Source organism: Kogia breviceps, chromosome 15 (genome assembly GCF_026419965.1).
Source record: "Kogia breviceps isolate mKogBre1 chromosome 15, mKogBre1 haplotype 1, whole genome shotgun sequence".
NCBI classification, from domain to species: domain Eukaryota; kingdom Metazoa; phylum Chordata; class Mammalia; order Artiodactyla; family Physeteridae; genus Kogia; species Kogia breviceps.
Window position 1 is genome coordinate 66,762,130 of NC_081324.1, and position 26,642 is coordinate 66,788,771.

The 26,642-nt window shown below is 52.9% G+C and overlaps 1 protein-coding gene across 9 annotated transcripts in view; it reads right to left on the reverse strand.

Annotated features, from left to right (window-relative positions):
• Positions 1-26,642, reverse strand: part of OSBP2 (oxysterol binding protein 2) — a 166,408-nt gene that overhangs the window by 1,787 nt on the left and 137,979 nt on the right. For all 9 annotated transcript variants that reach the window (XM_067014694.1, XM_067014693.1, XM_067014696.1 and 6 more), the window contains 10 exons: positions 16,912-17,104; positions 16,246-16,363; positions 13,178-13,226; positions 12,783-12,929; positions 11,656-11,901; positions 9,192-9,312; positions 8,840-8,943; positions 8,672-8,767; positions 8,403-8,587; positions 35-261 (listed from right to left, as the gene is read on the reverse strand). In XM_067014694.1, the coding sequence (XP_066870795.1) occupies positions 35-261; positions 8,403-8,587; positions 8,672-8,767; positions 8,840-8,943; positions 9,192-9,312; positions 11,656-11,901; positions 12,783-12,929; positions 13,178-13,226; positions 16,246-16,363; positions 16,912-17,104 (1,486 nt within the window). The remainder of the gene's footprint in view (positions 1-34; positions 262-8,402; positions 8,588-8,671; positions 8,768-8,839; positions 8,944-9,191; positions 9,313-11,655; positions 11,902-12,782; positions 12,930-13,177; positions 13,227-16,245; positions 16,364-16,911; positions 17,105-26,642) is intronic.

A 26,642-nucleotide genomic window follows, 5' to 3' on the forward strand; every position in this document is an offset into this window, starting at 1 on the left:
TCGCTCCCGGGGGCCCCCTCCCCACTGGCCTCACCTTCCTCTGCACCGCAGCCTCGCGAGCAGGCCTCCAGCCTCCGGCGCCGATTCACGCGCTGCTTCTCCTCCAGCCGCTGCTTCTCCGTGTTGGCCTCATCCCAGTGGCCCTTCTCCATCAGCCGCTGGTCAGGCCGCAAGCGGCTGTCAGTGGGTGCCACGCCCTCCTCGTGCTCGTTGAGGGTCAGGGCCAGCTCCGAGAAGTAGTACATGTTCTCTGCGTTGTCCCTGCGGGGCCCCATGGGGTGAGCTGCTGGGACGCACTCGGCCCCACCTCTGCTTCCCCTCCTGCACGTCCACCCCATGAACCCCCCAAACCTGGCCTTGCGTCCACCTCGCCCTTTCCTCCCTGCACCTTGCAGGCTCCACTGACCTGCATCTGTTTTGCCACATTATACTTCTCTGGGAAGTTGCCCACCTTGTCCAATTTTTCATATATATCAGCCTGAAGTGTTTCATAATGTCCTCATTATTATTCCTTTAATGTGTGTGACGGCAGTGTCCTCTTTCGTATCTGTAATGTTGGTGCTATGCACCTTCTCTCTACCCAGTCATGTCAGAGGTTTGTCCGTTTTCTTCGTTGGTGGAAGATGAAACTTTGTTGATCCTATTTTAGGTTTTTCTGCTTTACTGATTTTGCTTGTATAGTCTTCCTTCTACTTTGTTGGGCTTTCTTTTGCTGCTCCTTTTCTAACTTCCTGGGATGGATGCTTAGCTCGATATTTTCCCATGTCTCTTCTTTTCTAATATGTACATTTCAAGGCTACCATTTCACTCCAGCTACTGCTTTAGCTGCATTCTACCATTTTTGTTATGTTTTATTTTCATTATCATGCAGTTATACTTTCTAATTTTCGTTATACTTTCTTTGTCCTATGGATTAGTTGGAAGTACACTTCTTAAGTTTATAAATATATGGTAATTTTTCTAGTCATCTTTATTTCTGCCACACTTGCTTTGGAGTCAGACAGTATACTTTGTATAATTTCATCTCTTTGAAATTTGTTTTATGGCCCAGTATATGGTCAGTTTTTGCAAACGTTCCACATGTAATCAAAGAGTTTCCGTTTTCCACAGTTGTTGAGTGCAGTGTTCTAAAGCTGTCCTGAAGGTTCTATTGTTCAAACTTGTCCTCCAGACTTTTTTTTCTGCTATCCATTACTAAGAGAAGTATGTTAAAAATCTTCCACTTTGGTTGTAAACTAGTCCATTTCTCCTTATATTTCTATCAACTTTTGCTGTATATATTTTGGGGCTGTTATTAGGTACAGGGTATATTCAAATTTGAACTCTTCCTGGCAAATTGAACCTTTATCATTTTGTCCCTCTTTGGTCTTTTGTTTTAATGTCTGTTTTGTGATATTACTATAGCTGAAGGCAGCTTTTGTTTGGTTAGTATTTCTATGTATACGTATCTTTTCCATCCTTTTATTCCAATCTTTATTTTATTTAGATGTATTTTTTTGTAAACCACATAAAGTTTGATTTTAAAAAATTTGTCTGAAAGCTTATGGGCACACTTAATGTAATTACCAATATGTTGGATTTAAATCTATCTTATGTTTTTTTCTTTTTATACTGCTTTGTTACTGTGAAAGTTTTGAATTAGTCATAATACTTGGTACATTGGTCCTTACATGGCCTGCTTGTATTTTTTTCAATCAATCAATCAATTACTTATTTTTGGCTGCATTGGGCCTTTGTTGCTACGCACGGGCTTTCTTTAGTTGTGGGGAGTGGGGGCTACTCTTCGTTGCCATGTGCGGGCTTGCTCACTGCAGTGGCTTCTCTTGTTGCGGAGCACTGGCTCTAGGCGCGTGGGCTTCAGTAGTTGCGGCTTGCAGGCTCTAGAGCACAGGCTCAGTAGTTGTGGCGCACGGGCTTAGTTGCTCCGCAGCATGTGGGGTCTTCCTGGACCAGGGTTCGAACCCATGTCCCCTGCATTGGCAGGTGGATTCTTAACCACTGCGCCATGAGGGAAGCCCCGGCCTGCTTGTATTAATGCGACCTTGCCACCTAAACAAAAGGTAGAATCCTGACAAAATCTACATCTAACCATAGGGAAAACTCACCAATCCATCCTCCTCTCAGGTAGCCACTGGCAGGACTCCTGGGTTCATCCGTCCTTTGCTTTCCTTTTAATATAATCTTATTGCATCTTTAAGTAGTCTTAAGTGTGTGTATTCATATACATATATTTTAGATACTTGTTTTTAACTGTATAAAAAGAATATCATGATGTATGTAACCTTCTGGGACTTGCTTTTTTCAAACTTAATATTATGTTACTAAGATTTATCTGTATTGTATGTTGCCGTGGTTCATTTGTTTCAACTACTGTAAATATTGCCTTGTGTGAATATACTAGTTATTTCATCCAATAAGTTTGAGTTGTTTTCAAGTTTTGCTTTGAGTAATCTTATTCATGTTTCCTGTTGTACATTTATAGGAATTTCTCTTGAGTATACACCTAGAAGTGGGATTACTGGGCTGCAGAGTCTGTGATGTTCTTCTTTAGGAGGTAAGGCCACACTGCTTTCCAGCATGGTCATACCAGCTCACATTCCCACCAGTGATGTATAAGGGATACTGTGGATCCATATCTTCTTCAACACTTGATATTACCAGACTGTTCATTTTTTCAAATCAAATGAAGGTAAAACTGCATCTTATTGTGGTTCTGATTTGCATTTCCCTGATTACCAATGATGTTATCATTTTCATATGGTGATTGGCCATATGTTTCTTCTTGTGTGAAATTCTTGTTCATGACTTGCACTTTCCCATTGGATTGTTTTTGCTTTATTTATTCATTAGAAGGTCTGTATGTATTCTTTTTGTTCCTATTTATTTATTTATCTGTTTTTGGCTGCATTGGGTCTTCGTTGCTATGCATGGGCCTTATCTAGTTGCAGCAAGCAGGGGCTACTCTTTGTTGCAGTGCGTGGGCTTCTCATTCTTCTCATTGCGGTGGCTTCTCTTGTTGGCACGGCATGGGCTCTAGGCGCCCGGGCTTCAGTAGTTGTGGCACACGGGCTTAGTTGCTCTGCAGCATGTGGGATCTTCCCGGACCAGGGATTGAAGCCATGTCCCCTGCATTGGCAGGTGGATTCTTAACCACTGAGCCACAAGAGAAGCCCCAGCAAAATTTCTTTTAATGAACAGAAGCATTTTAATATAATTGAATACATCAGTGTTTTTGTCTTATTTAAGATATATTTCCTTAAGTTCTAGATGATACTCATCTATATTTTCTACTTAGAGATTTTTTGGTTTTTTTTTTTTTTTTTGCGGTACGCGGGCCTCTCACTGCTGTGGCCTCTCCCGCTGCGGAGCACAGCCTCCGGACACGCAGGCTCAGCGGCCATGGCTCACGGGCCCAGCTGCTCCGCGGCATGTGGGATCTTCCCAGACTGGGGCACGAACCCGTGTCCCCTGCATCGGCAGACGGATTCTCAACCACTGTGCCACCAGGGAAGCCCCTGTTTTTTTTTTAATAGTAAGTATGTGGATACAGAAAGACTAGAATTTATTTTTTATTTATTTTTTAAAGGAAGCTTTATGTATTTATTTATTTTTTGGCTGCATTGGGTCCTTGTTGCTGCGTCTGGGCTTTCTCTAGTAGCGGCAAGTGGGGGCTACTCTTCCTTGCGGTGCTCGGGCTTCTCACTGTGGTGGCTTCTCTTGTTGAGGAGGTCGGTCTCTAGGCGCACGGGCTTCAGTAGTTGTGGCTCGTGGGCTCTAGAGCGCAGGCTCGTTAGTTGTGGAGCATGGGCTTAGTTGCTCTGCAGCATGTGGGATTTTCCCGGACTGAGGATTGAACCCCTGTCCCCTGCGTTGGCAAGTGGATTCTTAACCACTGTGCCACCAAGGAAGTCCCTCTACTTAGAGTTTAACTTACTGTTTAACAGTAAGTGAAACTTAATACTTACTGTAAGACCTTTATTTGGAGTTGATTTTTGTTATAATAATGTAAGGGAAAGATTCACTTAATCTTTTCCTATATGGATAACCATTTTCCCCAGATTCTTTTAGTGGATGGTGCCATCTTTCCATGTGATATGATACGGGACCTTTGTTATATACCAAAGATATATACACATCCAGGGCATAGTTTCCAGGCTTACTATTTATTTCACTATAGCTTCAAAATAAGTATCTAATAGGGCAAGTCCTCTTTTTTTTAGAACTATCCTGGCCCTTTATTCTTCAATATAAATTAAGAAATCATAATATCAATTTCCATGAAAATCACTATTGGGATTTTGTTTGATTTACAGACTCTTTAGATCATGACATATTAATAGTACTTAGTCTTTCTACCCATGAACGTGGTATCTTTCTCCATTCATTTAGCTCTTCCTTGATATCCCAGCAAAGTTTTATAATTTTCTCTATAGAGGTCTTGCATATAAGATTTATTACAAGGTCCTTGATATTCTCTGATATGATAATTGGTGTCTTCTCTTAAACTGTATTTTCTAGTTGTTTTCTTTTAGTGTATAGAAATGCAACTGACTTTTGCATATTAATCTTATATTGAGGCACCTAAGATGCCTTTTGTTCAGATCTGTTAATGTAACACATTTATGGGTTTTCTAGTACAGACTCATCCTTGTGTACCCAGGATAAATTCAACATGACTGAAGAATGTTATCTTTTTTATATACTGCTTATCCATGAGTGAAAGAGGGTAGAACTTTTATTTTCCTACTACTCTTTTAGCCTGGTTTGGTATCAGGTATCTTATACTGGCCTCACAGTATAAGAAAGGAAAGTATTTCTTTTTCTGTGGTCTGGAAGTTTGTCTATAAAATTGGGATATATGTTTCTTGAAAACTGATAGAATTCACCTATAAAACTACCTGGGCTTTGTGTTTTCCCTGTGGAAATTTTTAAACTACTGCTTCAGTGTCTTTAATTATAGGACTAGTCACGCCTTTTTTTTTTCCTTCTAGACTCAGTTCTTGTAAGTTATATTTTTCTAAAAATTTGTCCTTCCAATCAGAATTTTAATAATCTCTTTATACTTTAAATATAATAAATGTAATGAAAACATTAATAATATTTATTTCTATATTCTGTCTTGATCAGTCTTGCCAGTAGTTTTCTGTTCGTTTTTTTCCCTCAAAGATCAACTTCTGACTTTTAAAACTTTTTTTTAAAAAATAAATTTATTTATTTTTGGCTGCGTTGGGTCTTCGTTGCTGTGCACGGGCTTTCTCTAGACGTGGCGAGCGGAGGCTACTCTTTGTTGCAGTGCATGGGCTTCTCTTTGCAGTGGCTTCTCTTGCTGTGGAGCACGGCCTCTAGGTGCATGGGCTTCAGTAGTTGTGGCTCGTGGGCTCTAGAGCGCAGGCTCAGTAGTTGTGGCGCACGGGCTTAGTTGCTCTGCGGCATGTGGGATCTTCCCAGACCAGGGCTCGAACCTGTGTCCCCTGCATTGGCAGGTGGATTCTGAACCACTGCGCCACTAGGGAAGTCCCTCTGCTTTTATTTTTAAGGTATATTTTCTTCCTTCTTTCAGTTTGTATGTTGCACTTTCTCTAATTTCTTAGAATGAAAAAGCTTTAATAAGCTTATATACCTATTTAAGGCAATACATTTCCTTTGAAGCTTTGCCTTTGGTATATATCCAGCCAGTTTTGATATCTTTTTCTTCTCATTCAGTTCTAGGCATTTTAAAATTTCCATTCTAATTTATTATTTTGTCCATGAATTATTTAGCAACTTAAATATTTTTCCAAATATGTGGGGACTTTTTGACATCTTGTTCATAACTTCTAATTTGTCTTATCATAGGCTGTGGCCTGTGTGCTACCCTCTGTACATTTGTTGAGGCTTTCTTTAGGGTTTAGTACACGATTGATTTTTGCATAAATTCCATGTATACTTGAGAAAAAAGCATGTTCTCTGTTTCAATCATAAGTATATGTATATCCTGTGTTTTTTTTTTGCTCTCCATCTTGCTGGGTTGCTTTTCCCCATTTGACTCTCAACAAGTGAGAAGGGTGTGTTGAAATCTCTCAGTCTTCCAGTGTGGTGATGGATTTATCCATTTCTCCCTTTACTCTCAATACGTGCTTTGTGTATTTTTGAGGCTCTTTCACTACATGCATAATGTTTGTATCATGCATACTGTTCATATCTTCTTGAAGAACTCAACGTTTTATCATGTAGCAACTCTTCCATCCCTAATAATGCTTTTGTCTTAAAGTCTATTTTTACCTTATATTAATATAGCTGTTGCTTTCTGGTTAGTATTTTCATGATATGTTTACTTTCAACCTTTGCCCATCTTTACACTTTGGATCTTTCTTAGAAGGTGCATGCATCTGGATTTTTAAAAATCCAGTCAGTTAGTATTGGGTTGGCCAAAAAGATCGTTCAGGTTTTTCCATAAATGGTAGGGAAAACCCAAACAAACTTTTGGGCCAACCCAATATTTTGCTTTTTTAACTAGTGAGTTTCATCTATTTACATTATTATGCCTGGACTTATTTCTACTGTGTTAACTTGCTGTTTTTATTTGTCTTTTTAATATTTTTTACTGATTTAAAAATCTTCTGTTGGTCTCTACCTTCACATCCCTTGGTGTCCTCTGTCTCCCTAGACTCCATTGTGTTAATATCATCTACACTTTTAATTCTGGACTATTGTGGGAACATTTTCTGTTTTTCTTTGGTCTTAGTAATTATTTTAAAAATCCCTCCTACACACAACCTTTTATTTCATATACCTACTGTAGCACTTTCTGGATTTTCTCCCTCCCCCTTTTAAACTACTGTTTTCATTGTGGGTTTTTGTGTGGCAAACCTTCTGAGGCTATTCACCTGAGAACATTTTGGTTTGTTTTTTTAATCACAGCCTCGTATTTGAATGACAGCTCAGCTGGACAGAAACTTTTACCTTCTAATTTCATTTTCTTCATTACTTTGAAAATATTACTCCAAAAATCTGATGTCAATCTGGTTCTTCATTCTCTACTGAAATCTTTTCTCTCTGGAAGCTATTAGAATATTCTCCTTGGTGTCCTTAATTTTCAGTATATTGTGGTCTAGGCAGAAGGTTTTCTTTGTTTCTTGTCTCTGGAACTCCAGCGGGCCCTTTCAACCCAAGGTCTTTCATCTGTTTATTTTTATTTGGGGAAATTTATTTCCATTATTTCTTTGACTATTTCTCTCTCCTTTCTATTTTTCTTTCCTTTCCTTTCCTTCTGGGATTCCAATTAAACATATTAATTTAGTAGCTACTCTAGGAATTACAATATGCATAGCTCACATAGAAATTAGTGTCCATCTCAACCCTCCTCTTGGGTAGCACAAGGGCCTTTGAAGTTTCCAGTTTTCTGACTTACCTGATTGCACAGTTGCACTTAATGTTTAGATTTTAAACCCCACAAGACATTATTGTTCTTATTTATTCACTGTTCACATAGGTTTTGTTCCTCATTTCACACATCTTGGTTCTTCTATCTGGGAGCTCTATCCTTAGTGCTGGTCTGCTGGTGGCAAAATGAGTGGCTTGAAAATGTCTATTTCAACTTTACTCTGTAAAGATGTTCTCACTGGGTGTGTAATTAATTCTCACCCGTCAGTGAGTCTTTCTGCACGTGTAGGATTTCATTTGACTGTCTTCAAGCTCCCGTTATTGCTGGTGAGGAGAAGGCTGTCAGTCTGCCGTTCCTCAGAAAGTACATCTTTTTAAAAATCTGGCTGCTTAATATTTTCTCTGATCTAGTTTCAACAGTTTCACTGTATAGACTTAGATGTGGAAAATCTCTGCTGTTTTCTCCTCAGATAAGACTCCTGAGATAGTCTCTTGCTTCTGGACTCTGACCAGAAGGCTGCTGGACCCTGCTCTCAAACTCAACATGCCCTACACATCCTGACGCTGCACCCTCCCAGGCTCTGGGGATGCCTGTGGGGCTGCTCCAAGGACTCACCCTGGGTCACCAGGCGGCCAGCCTTCTCTCTCTAGGTGCTTGGCTTTTCCAGGTTTTGTCTGTTTATCTGAAGATTTTGATTATTTCTTCTGACCTATATTCAGTCAGTGGGTTCTCTCTATTAAACCTTCCCATGGAGTTCTCAATTTCAGTTACTTTATGTTTCCTTTGTAGAATTTCTGTTTCATTTTCTTTGGAATCAGCTGTGCCACTTTTTATAGTTTCCTGCACTTATTTTCATGTTTGGTTTTCATTCCTTGGACTGTGGGGACTTGTCCTATCAATCAGCCTGTTTAAAGTCTCTGCATAGGACGTGCTGCCACCTGATGGTGTCACGCTTATTTACAGTCGGGTGTCTGGCTCCCCTCCCACGCCCGCCGCTTGCTTCCTGTCTGGCTTGTCCCCGCCCCGCAGCCCCACTCACGGTAGCGGGTACTTCTTCCACATCAGCTTGGCCGGTAGCGTCTGGTACACCGTTTTCTGCTTCCCGTCCAAGCTGGGGCTGCTGGGGCTGCTTTGCACGATCTTGGCGCACTCCATCTGTTCATCCCACGAGCCTGACAGCACGTAGTGGGCCTTGCCCTGGCTGTCACTCACCACTCCTGTCACCTGGGGACATTGGCAGGGCCAGCGTAGGCACACGCCCCTCTCCGGGGTTCCCCCCGACAGGCTCCGAGAGGTGGCCTTGCTTACCTTCCGGGCCACCTCTTTGGAGAAATAGCTGTAGGGTAAAAACTTCAGCTGGCACCGGTCCTTTGTCTTGTGGTTCACAATCTCGACGTCCCCTGTCTGGTAAGGGAGGGGAGTGGTCAGCGGCCGATCCCTGGGCCACACGGCCCCTCCCCAAGAGCATCCCCTGACCTGGTCGATCCAGAGCTTGCCCACGATGATGTTATGCACAGTCGAGGTGCTTTTCCTCCACACGTAGTGATTCCCGCTGGCCTGGAATTCTAAGTGGATGGCACCTGGAGGCCAGATATAGGGTCAGAGGTCATGGCCTGCCATGCTGGGTCCCAGCCAGCCTGACCCACCCGCCCAAGGTCCCAGGGTCCTGAGAACCAGAAGCAGTATTTGTGCAGACTGGGGATAGGGAACAGGTCAGGGGGGCACCCAGGAATTCTACGGGGGGACTAATGTTACCCCTGGAGGCACCAAGCTGGCTTCTGGGTTGGCAAACCCTCCCCCTCATCCAGAGTGTCCTGCCCCCGCTCACCTAGCGGCATGATGGAGAGGTATTTCCCCCGGAACTTGCTGGAGATGGTGATCTCCTGCCAGAGGCTCCAGCCGTGTTTGGAGAACACATAGTGTGCGGCCGATGGCGGGTGGTGGCTCACCTGAGACCAGACCCACAGGCCGTGAGCGTCTGCTGGACGTGGCCTAGGCCTGCCCCCAACTAGCCAGGGGACAGCCTGCCCCGTGCCCAGTATGAACGGCTCTGTGGCCCTGGGAACCAGCACACACGGCAGGGCCTAGGCCCCACAGGAAGGACAGTGCTCCAGTGGGAAAGCAAAGGCATGCCCGGGGAAGCAGCCTGGGTGGTGCTGGAGGGGGGCAGGGCCGGGGCACTCCAACCACTGTGGGCCTGAGCCCGTGGCTGGGGCGTTTTCACGCCTGACTTGGGCTGTGGAATGAGGGTGATGACATTGTGACAGGCTGTGCTGAGGGTGAATAAAGTGAGGGCGTTAGGCTCTACCAGGGGCTTTGGGCCCACTTTCTAGTTAACCTGCCCATCGCCTGCAGAGGCTGCGTCTGCTGTGCTGTAGTATTGCACTGAGGTGGCCCAGGATGGGAAGCCTCCCAGCCAGCCAGGCTCCAGAGCTGGAGTCCAGCTGGTGTCCCGTCCCAGCCCAGATGGCGGTGCAGCCTGCTCTGCCCACCCGGTGTCTCCGCCCCGTCCTCTCCAGCACTGGGCACCCTGACCACGGTCTCACCACCAGGACACTGCCATCAACTTTTCCTCATCTGTCCTTCCTCATTTCTGTGGCTCCTTTGATCACAGTGTTAGGGCAAAGCCTCTCCCAGCCTCGCCCTGGAACCACAGCCGTGGGCTCCAGCCTCCCTGCACCCTCCGTGCAGACGGCCCAGAGCTTCCAACAGTCCCCATAGGGGGCACCCCCATCCTTCCTACATCTCAGAAGCACCGGCCAAACCTGCCAGCAACTGGGTGATGAGTGAGCCGTCCCCAAGCCTGCCCGATGCCTGTGGCCAGGGCCCCCACTGAAGCCCACCCACCAGCAAATTCAGGGACGTGACCCCAGCGACCTGGCCCTGGAGCTCAGTGTCAGCACCACCTTCTCGGGCAGTCGATCCAGCTGCTCACACCAAATGCTCTGGAGTCACGGCTGGCCCCAGTTTCTCTTGCTCCCCATCTAAATCCTTAGCAAATCCCGGCTGTTCTTTCTTCAAAACAGCATCTAGAATCTGCCCTTCCCCCACCCCGCCCCCAGCCTCCCTGCTCCACCCTTATCCCTGCGCTGCACTCTCCCCACAGCAGCCGGTGAGGGGTGCGGTTCCTCATAAAACTGCCTCCTCTGCCCTCCCGTGACTCTTCCCACACAGAGAAGAGCCTTCTGCCGCCTGCCTCCTCTCTGACCTCGGCTCCTCCTCTCTCCCTCACTCTATATTGCCAAACCGCTCCCGGGCCTTCCTAAGAGAGCCAGAACTATCCACATCCACAGCACCTGCTCCCCACCCCCCGGCCCACGAGAACAGGCCACTTCCCAGCTGGCTGCACCCTCAACTCCTGAGGGTGTTACTTGATCAGCAAGTTCAACGAAGAAATGTACTCAGTAGTAGTTCAGGCCAGGAACCCTGGGTCATCCTTGCCGCCTTCCCCAGCCTCCCTACCCACATCCAAGGCAAATCCCTAGCTCTGCTTTTTAAAAGTGCCTGTGCTCAACCTCCTACCTCCGCTGGTCTGGCCTCCTACAGGCCCGCACAGCAAGCAGAGCATGCCTTTGAAACCAGCCACCGGATTGCGAACTGTCTGCTTTCTGAGCTCAACCCCTGGGCCCACAGCAGCGGCTGGCGCATGGTAGACACTCAGCGGCAGCCCAACCCTAATCTATATTGGGCGAATCTATACTGGGCGCCTTCATGTAGCCCCTGCCTGGGTCCTCCCGGCACCCAGTGAAGCACCAACAGAATCGGCCCCCTTCAGACAAGGATGCCACAGCTGGGCCGAGGTGCCCGAGGGGCCCAGTTTTGGCTCCGCCCCTTGGGGAGACCAGTACCTACGGGGAAGGCCTAGAGAAGCGATGGGAGAGGATGGAGGCGAGCTGAGCCCCGGCCCCTCACACTCACGGCCTCCACCATCGCTGACTGTGGCCCGGTGGGGCACAGGCTGCTCCCTGCCAGCTCAGTGGTGACCCCACGCTCTAGCCCACCCGAATCCCTGATGGCGTCCAGCAAACACCCCTCCCCCACTGCTCCATGCCTTCTGGCTGAGGCGTCCTCCCCTCCCCCACCAGACCCAACTGTCCTCACCCAGCTCTCCTCCCACGTGGCCCACACTGTCCCCAGGAGGCCTGCTCCGTGGGGTGTCCCTGACCTGCCCCTGCCGCATGCGGCCCAGCTGCCTGACTGGACCTTGGCTTGGTGGCCCCTTCGGCCAGAGGCTGCGTCCTGTTTGTCTGGCTCTGACCCCCAGGCCTGGCTGAAGCGTGCGCGGGCCTCACCTGCTCGCAGAGGGAGCGCAGGCCCATGTCATCGAGCCGATCCAGCTCGAAGGTCTCACCCAGCATGGGGTTGAAGGGCTTGGCGATGCGGTGCACGGTGGTGGAGTAGGAGGACACGGAGAAGGCCGCCACCAGGCACATCTGCTCCACGGAGCTGGTGCAGTGCACAGCCTTGTCCAGCAGGTGGTGGTACTCCAGGTCCTCTGTCAGCCGCTGGAGCATGGACAGGGGCTCATTAAAGTTGACCTGCGGGCAGGTTGTCAGGTCGGGGGTCTGCACAGACCGTCCACCACTCCCAGCACAGACCTGGGGTTGTCGGCACAGCAGCCTTGCTTTTCTCAGATGTTCAGGGACATCACTGCGCAGACCACCTTCACAGAGAGGCTCATCTGAGGACCTGTCTAAAGCCACAGCCCCACTCACTGGCCTGCCTCCCCGCCCCTCCTGCCTGTTTTCTCCACAGCCCTCACCACGTTCTGACCTGCTGCATCTGGCAGAATTCTGTTACATTTACTGTCAGTCTCCCCTCCTAGGATGTAAATGCCACGGCAGTTAATCACAGGAATCAGTGAATGAGTGAGTGAATGAATGAATAGGTGAATGAATGGATGAAGTGGGTCTACCTCGTATTCTGAGCTATTATGCAAGTCTTCTGTCCTGGGTCACACAGTGAAACCAAATCTGGCCTGGAGCCCCCAGCTCCCACTCCATGGAGATGCCACTGTGGTCTGGCAGCACAAGGATGCCAGCCCTGCCCTTGGCCTGCCGGTGACCTTGCTGGGGTGGGGACCAGGGGCAGCCCAGCATGGAGGAGGAGGGTCCACCCAGCCCCATACACAGCCCAATGTTGCCACTCCCCATCTGCCAGGGTGGGAGGCACTTTGAGGGCCCCGTCTGATCAATGCAGAGCCCCTTCCTGGCTCCTTACCTCCAAGCGTGAGACCTCTGCCCTGGGGGAATTTCAGCAGTGCAGATGGAACACGATTCAGTAACACGTTACGTGCTCCTTAAGTGTCATTAAGAAAATGACACCCAGGGCTGCGTATACTTCCAAAGGCCATTACTTCCCATCCATGCTCAAGAAAACAGCCCCCAGGGTCCCCCTGGCCACCCCGCCTGGCCCCTACCGGCATGGGGATCTTGGAGAGCTCCCGGCCGATGCAGTTCTTCATGATGCTCCAAAGATTAAGGCTGTAGTTGGGCTTGTCGGGGATGCGGACACGCCTCTTGACTTTGGGGGGGCCCTGGGGCACAAGCGAGGTGCTGTCTAGCACCTACCAGAGAAGCAGAGCGCTCCTGTCAGCAGAGGCCAGGTCGCCTCCTTGGCCCCCAGGCCTCGCCCTCGCTTCTGGCACAGGGCGGTCTGAGGACCAGGCCCGCACTGGGACGTTGCTAGCGGGAGGGGAAGGCTCTGCCTGAGCTCAGATGAAGGCACCAGGCACAGGGCCCACCCCTGGAGGGCCCGAGTTCAAAGTGCTGGCCTCCCCACTTCACACCCCCTTCGGGGTCCCACCTCACTCACATTGTCTGAGGTCCATTCCACGGAGCCTGTAGTTCCACCTTCAGCTTTTCTGCAGGAAACACAAAAGGCAAGGCGAGTTATTTACAAATCCTGAGGCCTCCTGGGGACCCGGCTCCCTTCTATCCAGTCCCCTCAGTGAGGTCCGAGGGGCAGCCTGCATCTCCAATGGGAGCATCTCCAGTTCAGGACTCAGGTGGGGCTGAGGGACCTGGGGCAGCAGTTTGGAGGGGCTCCCACCCACTGGTGCCCTGTGGCAGCAGCCACCCAGCCAAGTTCTCACCAGGAGTCCCTGCACACAGGCCCCTCCTGGGTACTGGCTGACCAGGACCCAGAGAAGCCAAGGGGTGGGCACCTCTGGGAGAGCCCCCGGGAGCCCCGTGGGTCCCCTCTGGCATGGACAGACCCCACTGTGTCCTCACTGTGCTGGTCTGACTCCCGCATTTGACGGGTTCAGGAAGGGAAGGAAGTGGGTCGGATGGATCTCTGTGCCCAGTAATACTGTGGTGAGATGGTGGCCAGAGCAGCAGGGGGCACTCTGGCTGAGGGGCCCAGGCTCTGAGGGAGCTCCCAGAAGGGGGTGACCTGGGCCAGCCCGGCCAGGGGACGGGCACTAAGCAGTTAGGGCCTTGGATGGGAAGAACCCACCCAGGTCCCTGCAGAGAGGGGGAAGGCACTGCAGACAAGGGGGCACCCGGCAGAGGATCTGCCCACTGCCCAGTGCAGCTGCAGCACAAGTTGGGGGGCTGTGTGAGCACTGGGGGCTGTGCCAGGAGCTAGGGGAGCCGATGAAGAGTACTGAGCACAGGGTCACCTGCTTGCTGGTCGGGTGGGAGCAGAGGGCCCTGGGCTATTGCTGAGGTATGGAAGGAGGCCAGGGCGGGGCATGCAGGAGGCAAGCCCAGGCCCTGAGGGCTACAGGGATAGGGGAGTGGACAGGGAGCCAGAGGGAACCTGATCAGGAACCCCCTGGCCTCATAGCCCAAAGGGTGACACTACCAGGCAATAATGGAATTTCAGAACAGCTAAGCTGTGCTAGTTTTGAGAGCAATATAAGCAATTTTTAAATATTACTGGGAAATGCAGCGTTCATAGCAGCACTATTTATAATAGCCAAGACATGGAAGCAACCTAAGTGTCCACTGACAGAGGAATGGATAAAGAAGATGTGGTACATTATGTACAATGGAATATTACTCAGCCATGAAAAAGAATGAAATATTGCCATTTGCAGCAACGTGGATGGACCTAGAGATTATCATACTAAGTGAAGGAAGTCAGACAGAGAAAGACAAGTATCATATGATATCACTTATATGTGGAATCTAAAATATAACACAAATGAACTTGTTTATGAAACAGACTCACAGACATAGAAGACAAACTTATGGTTATGAAAGGGGAAACAGGGATAAATTAGCAGTTTTGGATTAGCAGATATAAACTACTATATATAAAACAGATAACAAGGTCCTACTGTATAGCACAGGGAACTATATTCAATATCCTGTAGTAAACCATAATGGAAAAGAATATATGTATTGGGTTGGCCAAAAAGATGTTACAGAAAAACCTGAACGAACTTTTTGGCCAACTCAGTTTATATATATATATGTATGTAAAACTGAATCACTTTGCTGTACACCAGAAACTAACGCAACATTGTAAGTCAACTATACTTCAATTAAAAATTTTTAAAAATATTATTGGGGGGACTTACCTGGTGGCGCAGTGGTTAAGAATCTGCCTGTGAGTGCAGGGGACACGGGTTCGATCCCTAGTCCGGGAAGATCCCACATGCCGTGGAGCAACTAAGCCCGTGTGCCACAACTACTGAGCCTGTGCTCTAGAGCCTGCAAGCCACAACTACTGAGCCCGTGTGCCACAACTACTGAAGCCCGCACGCCTAGAGCCCATGCTCTGCAACAAAAAGTAGCCCCCCGCTCAACGCAACGCAGCCAAAAATGATGATGATAATAAATAAATAAATTAAATAAATATATGTATAAAAATATGATTGGGAAATGGAAATATACCACTGATAGGACCAGAAACTCCCTGAGGGGTAAGAGGAATCCAAACCATGCCTTTTCCCTGGAAGAAACCAGGACAGGGAAGTGGTGAAACACGCGGGTCCACAGAGGCAAAAAAGGAGCAGCCACAGGTTTTCACCGGCCTCCTCCTGGCCGGGCTGGGCTTCAGGGCAGGGTCAGGGAAGGCAGCATGGGGTGGGCAGGCAACAGCATATATGTAGGAGTGAGGCCACTGGGAAGTCTGCAGTTCCTGAGGGCGAGCAGGGGAGCATGTGGTCCTGACACACCTTGTGGTGAGGGTGTCAGTGGGCAGCACGGGCTGCAGTCAGTTCTTTCCCCTGTGGGGCTCATCGGCCACTTCTATGTCCCTGAACGCTGCCATACCCACCAACCCTTCTTGGGTCAGGACCTAAGGCAACCTGACGAGAATGAGCAACCCTGGTGAGGACTGAACCCCGAATCATATTAAAATCTGTTTTCAAGCCCTGCATGCTCCCCTGACCACAGCCCTGCCGCCCACCCATCTCACGTGCTTCCCTCTGCATGTGTCCTGCCAGCTCGGTCCACAAGCACAGGCGCTTCCCGAGGGTCCCAGGGAGTATGGCAACGTGGCTTTCAGTGCTAGTAAGTGTCTCATTTACTATTAATGTGTATTTAGAAAGATCCTGAAAGAGCAAGCTTTTATGAAAAATGAAACAAAGGCTTTGAAGTAGAAAATAAAAGAGGCTTTCTTTCTGTGTCTCCAGTCTGCTCTGGAATGCTGACACGGTGGGTGGAGTGGCTGGGACCTTGTGCGGCTCTGGGGCAGGAACTGGATGCAGCCAATGCCCTGCTGTCCATTTAAAATGAAATCCCAATACAAGCTCTATTTGGGTATTTTTGATTTAAGGAAGAACAGAACCAATCTAAGCAAAAATACCGTCTGGAGCAAGACTGAAAGAAAACCCCAAGCGCGAAGAACAGGTGGAGCACAAGAACAGGCCGGCACAGCTGACCCGGGAGAGGTTCCTTCCAGGTGGCCGCCAGCCCCGAGCCCACCTGTCCTCCTTGGGCTCAGTGATCACTGTGATGAAGGACGTGGAGTCTTCCATGGCGTCGAAGTACTCGGTATCTTCATCTTCCTCACTGTCCTCGCCTTTGGTGGTTAAGAGGCTTCCTAGAGACACACAGAGCCACTGCCTCAGTTTGCAACTTCAACAGTCGTGCCTGCCCAGGTCTAGAGCCCGCGGCCCCTCCCCACCTCTGTCACCCGGCTGTGGTGCCTGCGCTCCCTTTCCTGGAACGCACTTTCACCCTCTTGCTCAGAGCCTCCCTCCTTCTGTAAGCTTTCCCTGATCTCTAAACATGCTGGTCAGTCTCTCTGTGTCCCAGCTTCCCTTTCTGATGGACCCCCTTCCCAGGGCACCCGTGACCCTGAGCCCCAGGTTAGGTGGGCAGCCACCTGGTACCTGGGCAGCCCTGCCACAGAAGGGACAGTTGGGCTCACTGAGCTCTTCTCTGGAGATTGGGAGGCTAGACATGGGGAGACTGTGCCCACTGTGAGGGCGTGGGGGATACAGAGGCACACGGGCACCAGAGTCGGCGAAGCGGGCCCAGATGTAGGAGCGTTGAGGGGTATGTGTCCTAGGGGGGCTGTGTAAGCTGAGCCAGCTGGCAGAGGGGACACTGAGGGTGGACTAGATGGATGGACAGACGCCCGCTCACCCTCGCTGAAGCTCTTGGTGGGGTTGGCGGCCCGGCCGGGGGCGCTACGGAAAGCGCGCTCGAGGCTGTTGTGCTGCTTGGCCAGCTGCTCGATGGTCTCCTCCAGATGGACGCGCTGCTCCTGCTCATACTGCAGAGCCCGCTGCCATTTCCGGCTGTGCGTCTCTGCTAGTTCCAGGAAGTCCCTGCAGGCCTGCGAGGGGGCGTGGCCTGTGAGCTAGGCGGGGCAGAGAGGAAGAACCGGGGGTGCCGTGGCCCCTCCCCCTCCCTTCGCACGTGGGTCAGAAACACCTTTGCTGCCCCCTGTGGCTTCCGTGGGGTCATGGGGACCCCGGCTTTCTCAGAACCAGCCTGGCATCTGTCCTGGTCGGTGCCCCACAGTCAAGATGCCGTTCGAGAGCACTAAACCTGGTGTTGCTGGTCATGCTGCCTCGTCAGTATCAGCTGGGGTGCTGGGTGTTCCTGGTGGCAGGGGCCCCAGCTCTCAGCTGCTGCATCCTCACTGTGGTCTGGGCCTAGGTTTGTCACAACCCCTGTCCCCCCTGGAACCAACACAGCAGCTCAGGCGAGACCCTGGCTTTGGCAGAGAAGGGAGGAAAGCCACCTTTCTGCTACACCGCCTGGCTCAGAGTTAAAGGGTCTTGTGTGACAGAGGGACTGGGACTCGAACTTTCTCTGTATCACATAAACACATAAACTCTACTTTTAAGGTTCCCCCTTCAAACTTGTGGCCTACTATGACATCCAGATTCTTTTCAGCTTCCCGGGTCCATAGGTGGTTCAGCACACTCTTAGGAAATGGGATGGTTGTTTTGCCCCTGTCATCACAGTAGAGAAGAGGGTCTGGGCCTCAGCTGTCCCTGGAGGGCAGTGAGGCCCCAGCCGGGCACCGCTGGACTTGCCCTTTCTGGACTCCTCTAACGTGGTCGGAAGGGACATGGTTCCCGGCCCAACCTGCGTCAGTGACCTCGGGCTGCCACTCTCCACAACCCCCTTCCCACCGGCCACTGGGCTGCACGCACATCACATGAGGTCTGACGCTGAGGGTTAGAGACTTGATTCCTGGAGGGAGAGGCACGGTGCTCCTCCTCTGTGACAGGGACTGCACAGCACTACCTGAAGGGCTGTCGGGAGGAGGCAGGGAGGTGACGCGGAGCTCGGGGCCAAGGGGCACTCAGTGGACACCCCCTTCATCACGCTGGCGCCCGAGCACATGCCTTCACCCTGCCTGGGCTCGGCTGGCTCTCCCACCCCATAGGGAGCCAAGCCCCAGTGGCAGCCTGGCTGGTGGAAAGGGCCCCAGCCTGGGGCTCTAGAAGGCTGGCCACTCATCTGGCCCCGCACGTCACCCCTTAACAAGCCCTCCCCGGGCAACTTCCCTCCATCATCCCATCTCATCTCACCCCCAGCACCATGCAGAGTGGGCAGGGCAGGGGCTCCCCCACCCCGCCTTTCTGAAGATGTGGAAACGGAGGCCCAAGGCAACCAGCAAAGTGTAGTGGAAAAGGTCACGTGATCAGGACTGGGAAGGCCCAGTTCCCGCATGGGTCACTCAGCCCCACTAAGCCCATGTCCTGTCCATGAGCCACAATGGTAAAGCCCCACATACCCTGCATTCGCAGCCCCCCACCACCCCGTCTCAGCTCACTCAGCAAAATCCTTGAGGTGGGAGGAGAGGGATCGTCCCTATTTGACAGATGAGAAAACTGAGGCTCAGTTCCCAGCAGCTCCCCAGCAAGGCTCTGGGGAGGGGGTACTTCAAGGGCCCTCCCTGCAGGTCTGGTCCCTGCCCAGCCACATGCCACTATAACCCGCTTCTCCAGAAGGGGCAGGGATTTGTGCTGACAGGTGTCCTGGCACAGGTTACTGGGAGGGAGAGACTTTAGTGGGGAAGGAAAGAAATCTCCTTATGCACTTAGCAGGCTCTGGAGGTGAAAGGGGCTGCATCCAGGGCTGTTGCAGGTCTGGGGCTATTCTGGGTCTATAAGGCTCTCCCACTGGTGCAGAGCTGCAGTCACTGACTACCATGCAATTTGGGGACCCCCAAGGTGGGCTCCTGAGTGGCCTGTGTCCACTTCATCCTTGCTTCCCCTGACCCTAAGCTCGGCCCCAGTGCCCAGTCAGGTTAGTCTGGGCTCCAGCCACCCGTTTGCTGACCAAGGAAGGAGTCCTAACTGCAGGGGTGCCGTCACTCTGCTGCTGCCCCGGCAGCTCTCAGACCACCGAGCCAGGTGTGCAGTGCTGTCAGAAACGCACCTCAGAGACCTGGCTCTGACGGGGTGGTGCTGGTGCCCTTGTCTCCCTGGGCAGCACCGGGCCCATCGCTTCAGGGAAGCCCCTTGCTGGATCCTCCTGTCCCCCTGAGACTGATACCCAGGGAGGAGGGGCTGCCTAGGTCAACAATGGGTGAAGAGGACAGGACCCCAGGCCACACGAGGCACAGTCCCCTTGCCTGGCTGTCTTGGGGAGAAGGTGCAGGGGCCTGGGCTGTGTCATGCACGGAGCCTCGTTACAGGTGAGACACACACGATGGGTGCTTCACCTTTTCTGGTTCTTAGGGTCTGTGGGTGCCCTGCCCGGTGGCAGGTTGCCTGCCCCATCAGACTAGCTTGGCAGCTGCACAAGGGCCTCTGGATTCTGCCCCCGCCTTTCCTTAGCGCTGCTTCATCATACCTGCCGCTGTCACTACCCGCCAACCCTCTACAGCTCCTGCAATCATCTCGCTGAGTTTTAACACAGATGGACACTTTCCTTTCATATAATTCACAGCCTTTAAAACAAGGCTTATTGGACTTCCCTGTTGGCACAGTGGTTAAGAATCTGCCTGCCAATGCAGGGGACACAGGTTCAATCCCTGGTCTGGGAAGATCTCACATTCTGTGAAACAACTACACCCGTGAGCCGCAACTACTGAAGCCCGCGTGCCTAGAGCCCATGCTCTGCAACAAGAGAAGCCACCGCAATGAGAAGCCCACGCACTGCAATGAAGAGTAGCCCCCGCTCGCCGCAACTAGGGAAAGCCCGCACACAGCAACAAAGACCAATGCAGCCAAAGATAAATAAATTAATTTATAAAAAAATAAAACAAGGCTTATAAAAGAGCCACAAATAACAGTATAAAATAGCCGAATGTCATGGTAAATAATTTCCTACAAACTCATGTCAGAGAGCTCTACATGGCCTCTGACCTTCCTAGCAGCAAAAGCAAAGAAGGAAAGATAACCAACAAGTTTATAGTTCCCTGTATAGCACAGGGAACTATACTCAGTATCTTGTAATAACCTATAAGGAAAAAGAATCTGAAGAATAAATAAATAACTGAATCACTTTGCTGTACACCTGAAACTAACACAACATTGTAAATCAACTTCGATAAAAAATAAAATTAAATTTAAAAAAGCAAAGAGGGAAAGATGATTGTGCTGCAAAGATGAATTAGGCTCCCTTCCTCCTGCCCTTGATGTTCGTGAAGCTCTCAATACTATAGGAATGATATGGAAGGGAAAACAGAGTGTTGGTTTCATTTTCTGAGATAGCCGACAGCCTCTCACAGACCTGGTCCCAGACCCTCTCCACACTCAGCTCCTGGGGCCCCGTCCTGCCCCACGCTCTCCCTCCTGTGTGACCACGTGCCTTCCTCCCCTTCTCCGGCCCCACCTCCCTCAGACCCCCCACCCGCTGTGGGTCAGGGCTGTCCGTGCCGCCGGAGGGGTGGTGCACTCTCACAAGCACTGAGGTGGCAGTTTTAACAGCTTGACCGAGGAAGACACGCAGGCTCAGGGAGACCGAGGGACTTGCTCAAGGCCACAGGCCATGCGTGTAGGGCCAGGGTCCAAGTCTCCCAGGGCGTGGAACCAGCACTGTTGCTGTTTATTTTGTCAAGCTGGATCCTTACCCCCATCCGGATGCCCCTTGAGGTGATGTGGGGTCCCAGGGCCTTCCTGGAGTGGGGTTGGGCTCCTGGAGATGCTCGCTGACAAGGATGTCGGGGAATAACCCTGTTCAAGCAACAGGCCCCAGCCCTGCCTGGTCCCTGAAGCGGACGCTGTTGCCCACACAGCCAGGGCTGCTGGCTGATAACCTGGGTGCCCTCCACCTTGCTGCCCCTGCACGACAGGCTGATATGGAGCAGCAGAGGGACAGGAAGTCAAATCCCCAGGACAGCGGGGGCCTTGCCGGGGCCACATGCAGCTGGGCTGGGCGATGAAGATCAGAGCATGTCAGAGTTGCCTGAAGAGGGGGGCACGGTGGAGGCTGCTGTACCCCAATATCGAGGGGCTCATGTGGCTGGACCAGGGCCTTTTCCACAGACTCCAGGGTGCGGGGGTCATCTGCAGCTGATGAGCTGCCCTGGTCACCCTGGGGTCTGTGGAGAGCCCGCCTGCCCCCTCTGCCCTGAGGTGCCTACCTGGTGTCCATCCCCAACTGCGCCGGTTTCCTCTGATGCTGCCGACCTCCTCCAGGCCCCATCCCAACCAGCCGCGAACGGAGGCAGGTGCTGGTCTGGCCCCGCCGCCCTGGAATGCTGAGCTGGGCTGTGCGCCGTGTGCTCTCTAAGCTGGATTAGGCCTGGGGCCCGGCGATGGGCGGGTGGCTGGGGGTGGCTCCCAGGGGCCCAGGAAGGGCCTGGCTGACCCTGGCCCTGCACACGGTCACACTTCCCCTGAGGCCCCGCCACAACTCTCAGAGCTCACGCACCGCCCTAACCAGGAGCAGAGCCACAGGCCACCCCAAAGCCCCCGACTCACACACGCTGGGCCAGCATCCAGGCTCCTCACGGCATCGCCTCGCTGCCTACTCTGGGGCAGGCCCATAACCTCCTGGACCTCAGTGTTCTCGTGAACAGGGGGCTGAACCCCAGGACTCCTGCAGAGTCCCCGATTCTGTGACCCACTGGGGTGATCGTTCTCTGGACGGGAACTGGGTTCCAGTCTCCCAGGCCTGCCTCTTCCTCCCACCCCCACGGCCGTCGAGAGGGTCCCTGAGATGAAGAGGTGCAGAGTCCTGTGGGCAATGCGATTCTACCTCTGTGGGGAGGGCAGGGGGCCTGTTGACATGCCCAAAGCAGAGTGAGAACCAAAAGTCCAGAAAGGAAATGGCAACACCTCCCGCATGCCCCTGCACGGAGGCACCCACCGGGGACTCTCCCTTCCCAGAAGCTGGGCCCGTGAAGGGGGCTGTGAGGGCTGCCTGCCCAGGGAAGCGTGTCGGAGCCCAAGGAGAGTGGCTACCGGTCACCCCGACAGGTGTCGCACAGGACAGATGCAGAGGGTCTGAGCCGGAAACCTTGCCCAGCTGTGCCGGGAGGAAGGAGGACGAACACTAATAGCTTTTGCTGTTCCTAATCCTAATCCTGACCACAACCTCACTGCTCCGGGCGAGCAGGGCACGTGAGCAGTGGCCAGGGTCTCATGCCCACCCTGTGTATGGCCCGGGGAGCCTCTCAAGCTCTAGGAGAGTCTGCAGAGCCAGAAGCCCGTTCGGGCCCAGCCTTCAGTGGCCTCACGGAAACCATCAGTCTCCTGCACGGTCACTGCCGTCCTAGCCGGGCCATGAGGAGGGTGCCGAAGAGTCGCTGGATGTCGGGTGGGCGGCCCTTGGAGCCACAGAGGAGGTGGGGACAAGGGCCAAATGCCTGGTGGTCCCAGGCTGGGTGGGTGCCCTGGGTCGACAGGGCCAGCGTGGTGACTGTCCCTAGCTGTAGGCACACAGCAGGTTCCGGTAACCCTGCTCGCAGGGAGGAAGGGAGAAAGGGCCACGTTTCCACCTGCAGCCAGCCTGGACCTGCCCTGTGGCTGACAGCCATGTGACTGGCCTGCCGAGGCTCTCAGGCGCAGGGCTCCCAGGTCAGTGGGCGGCCAGGGCCGAGGCTGCCCATCTACCCCACCACATCGATCCTCACGTGGCCAGTGTCACTATGGACCCGCCTCTCAATGGTCTGTAGTAATAATAAAGGTGGCGAACAGGAGAAAAATGTGCAGAATCACGGGTTGCCTGAGCCCCTCTGCATGGCCCGCAGCTCACACTAGGGACACATCAGGGTCCACAGAGTCTCTCCTTCCCATCCCACTGGGGAGCAACAGGCTGGCCTCAGCACATTACCTCCCGATGGTGGGAAAGGGCTGAGATTCAGGCTGGGACTGTCTGGCTTGGAGGCAGCCATGCTGGATGAAGCACAGCCATCTCAGGCTCCAAGACCAAGAGCGGGTCCCCCAGTAGCTGCGACGGGCGCGCCAGGCTCTCCCAGGGGTCCCTCTGGCTCAGGCTCAGCCACGCCGCCATGTTCCGCATCCACCACCCTCCCGGCCCCTGGAGGCTGGGTGGCTCCCAGGGCCGGGCCCCCTTCTCACGTGGCCCTCGGCTCGGGCTGCCCCGCACACAGGGGCCAGCCCTTCTTGGACACGGAGGGGATGGTCACGGCTTCTCCTTAATGTGACTCGCTCACAGCACTGGGGAGTCAGCTTCTCACTTCAGTTCAAACTTTAAAATAGCCCTTTCCACATTCAAAATAGTTTACCCCTCGTGCACAGGAACCAGCACCATCTGGCTGCCAGTTTGCCAACCGATTTTAGACGGTCCTGGAATCTATTTTTACTCATCTTCCCAAGCCCCAAGTGAGCAAGCTGTCAGGAGCAGAACAGAGGTCAGCTGGACGGGAACCTGCCCATGGGCCCCGGAAGGACAAGGAGGGCGGCTCTGGGGCCTCTCACCACCACTCTGCTTGGGTGGGTGCGAGGAGCCCCTCGCTGAGCCCTCTCCAAACAGGGCTCAGCGAAGCCTCAGCATTTCCAGCGGTAAACAGCCCCTTCTGATCTGGTCCGTTTCTATGATGCCACAAATCCAGGGTCCTGGCCAAGTGCCCCGAGTTGCTGCCTCTGCGTCTATGTACCCCGCACCTCCCCCATCTATCCTCATCGGCGTCCCTGTTCCCACTCCCGCTGCTGCCTCCCCCAGCCCCCAGTGCCTCTGCTCCCCCCTCATCGTGCTCTCACAGCTCCTCCGACTGGAGCTGAAGCCTCCTCCCTCCAGGCCCAGCCGTGCTGGGCACGCGTCCTCCGCCACTTCCCCATGCCCCTGCCGTCAGGATCTGCGCCCCATCCTGCCTGGCCGGCTCTGTTGCAGGCACCAGGGTGTGTCCCTCGTGGGCCACTACCTTCTTTGGTAAAAGCATGCCGGGTCCATCCCATTGGGCCCTTGGAGGGGGGCCTGGTGGGCACCACCCTCTGTTGGCCAGCGCCCACCCTCTGGCTTTCTGCACCTCGACTGTCCTTGGTCTTTTGTGGGGCTCGCCTACCATCCAGCTCTGCTCACCCATTGGCTGCCCAAAACCTGTTCCTGAGGTCAAGGGCCCCCCAACTCTGAGGGGCCTCTCACAACTCAGGTGTGGGGGCCATGTCAGGAGGGGGCCTGCAGGAGCAGAAGTGGGGAGCAAGCCCCGAGGCTGCCAGCCGACCGAGGGGCTCAGCGCCTTCACGCTGGGACTGTGGCTGCCTCCGGGCCTGCCTGAGAGTCACAGAAGCGGCTCTCTCCCTGTCCGGCTCCACCGCCCTGGCCTGCGGACGGACCCTGCTTCCCCCGCAGGGAGGGGAGCGTGCACCCCACCAGCCCAGGGCAGGCTCGCCCCAGAATGACCATGGCACCACTGTGGGGCTCCTCTGCCCAGGGCGGGGGCCCAAGGCCAACCCACAGGGGAGCCAAAGTGTGCTGGGCCTAGTGACAGGTGACACAGCCCTGGCCCTCTGCACAGAGCCCCGCAGCCAGCAGTGGGGACAGCCCAGGACTAACAGCTGTGACCCTCTGTGCTCATGCAGCCACCGGGCCTGCCACCCTTGGGCAAAATGACCGCTCTGGGCCTCAGGGGTGGCACGTGAATAATACAAATGACAACGATGACAAGGAAGCTGTAATGACACCAACCTCACGTGGCCGTTGTGAGGAGCAAACAAAGTAACGGGAAGAAACTGGGGCGGGCACCTGCTATCACGCTGCCACCATCCCAGAGGCCTGCCTCCAAACCAGGACGCTCTGCTTTCCCACAAAGACAAACTTCCGGGAAAAAAGAAGAAAATGGGAGTTCGTTCTTTTCACTTTATGGAAACAAATACCCAAAGCCTGAGCTTGTAACATGTCTTAATTCTGCCCTTCTCTACCTCAAACCTCGTGATGGAGCCAATTCTCTAACACCGCATGCGTCCTGGTTCTCGGGGAGGGAGGTGCCGCTTGCGGTCCCCACACCCGGGCCGGGGGAGTCCTGCACACGTGCAGCGCTTCGAGGCTCAGTCTCTGAACCACGGCTGTTCACCGCGCTGTGAAGTTCCTTCTAAATGGCAGCAAACGCAGTTACCCAGACGGTGATCCAAGCATGGACCTGCTGCACTGCCTTTGATCAGACTCACAAAATCACCCACTAGGGAATTTTGCCAGACACTAAGCAATTCACTCAGTCGCTCCCACGTTCTTTCACAACCAACTCTCTCTCTCTCATTCACTGAGGCTCCCATATGCTGGACACTGTGCCAGGCATGGAAGCTCCAGGGCTCCCAGCATCACCAGGGAGACCGTGTCCTGTCTCTGCACACTGCTGTGGTAGAAAAGCCCATGAAACAACAAGGTCCTACTGTATAGCACAGGGAACTATATTCAACATCCTGGGATAAACCATAATGGAAAAGAATTTAAAAAGGAATGTATACATGTGTATAACTGAGTCACTCTGCTGTACAGCAGAAATTAACACAAGGTTGTAAGTCAACTATACTTCATTAAACAAATAAGTTATTTAAAAAAGAAAGCAAAGACCACGAGACTCGTGGGCCTGCAGACAGGGCGACTGTCAGCAGAGGGGACGGGGACGCGGAGCTGCGAGGGGGCAAAGGTGGGAAGAGGAGGGGTTCCTGGCCCTCCTGCCCCTGCTTAAGGGAGGGATGGGTTTATTTCCCTCCTACGAGGCACAAGGCTCTGGAGTCTGAAGACCTGGGCTCTTATCCTTAGCAGCTGCCTCAGTTTCCCCACTCTAAGCGGCTGAGTGGGTGGGGGGTGGGGGTGCATGCAGAACGCCTTGCAGGCGACGTGACCATGGGTAGTTGATTCTCTTTTCCGTCCTGGCTCCCTGCTGGCCAGGGCCCCACCAGCCCCTGGCCCCCAGGGCCGACCCAGCCAGGTGGACTATGAGATGGGCCCTGGGAGTAGCCGTGGGCTTGCAGGTCGGCTTCCCAGGAGAGGTGATGTACATCTGAGGGGCGAGAGGTGGGGAGGGGCTGAGAGGCTCTGGCCTCCTCAGGTTAGGTGAGTGGCCAACTCTGGCAGGGGACGGGAGGCAGACAGGGAACAGGTGGGAGAAGAGGCTGGGAGGGGCTGCTGGGCCCCCGGGGACGGTCAGGGGTCATGTGAACCCCACACCTGTTCCCCCCAGGTGGGAAGGAGATGTGTCTGCTCTCATTTCCAGGGCAGCGGGTGGTAAGGCCGTCATCCACACAGCCAGCGAGCTTCGCCCAAAGACCAGGTCCTGCCCAAGGGGCCACCACGACTGGGGAACTGTCCGCAGAGGCCCAGGATGGGTAAAAGGGTGGAGGAGCTTTAAAGCCTGATGGCGTGGGTGCCGTCCCAGTGCAACACTTACAGGGAGCCATGTGTAAAAAGCTCGGCACCCCCTGTGTACAGCAAGTGTCCACAGCTAGTGCTTTCCTTCCCTGCCTGGGAGAAATCCTCCTGACCCTTTCTGGCCCCACTCT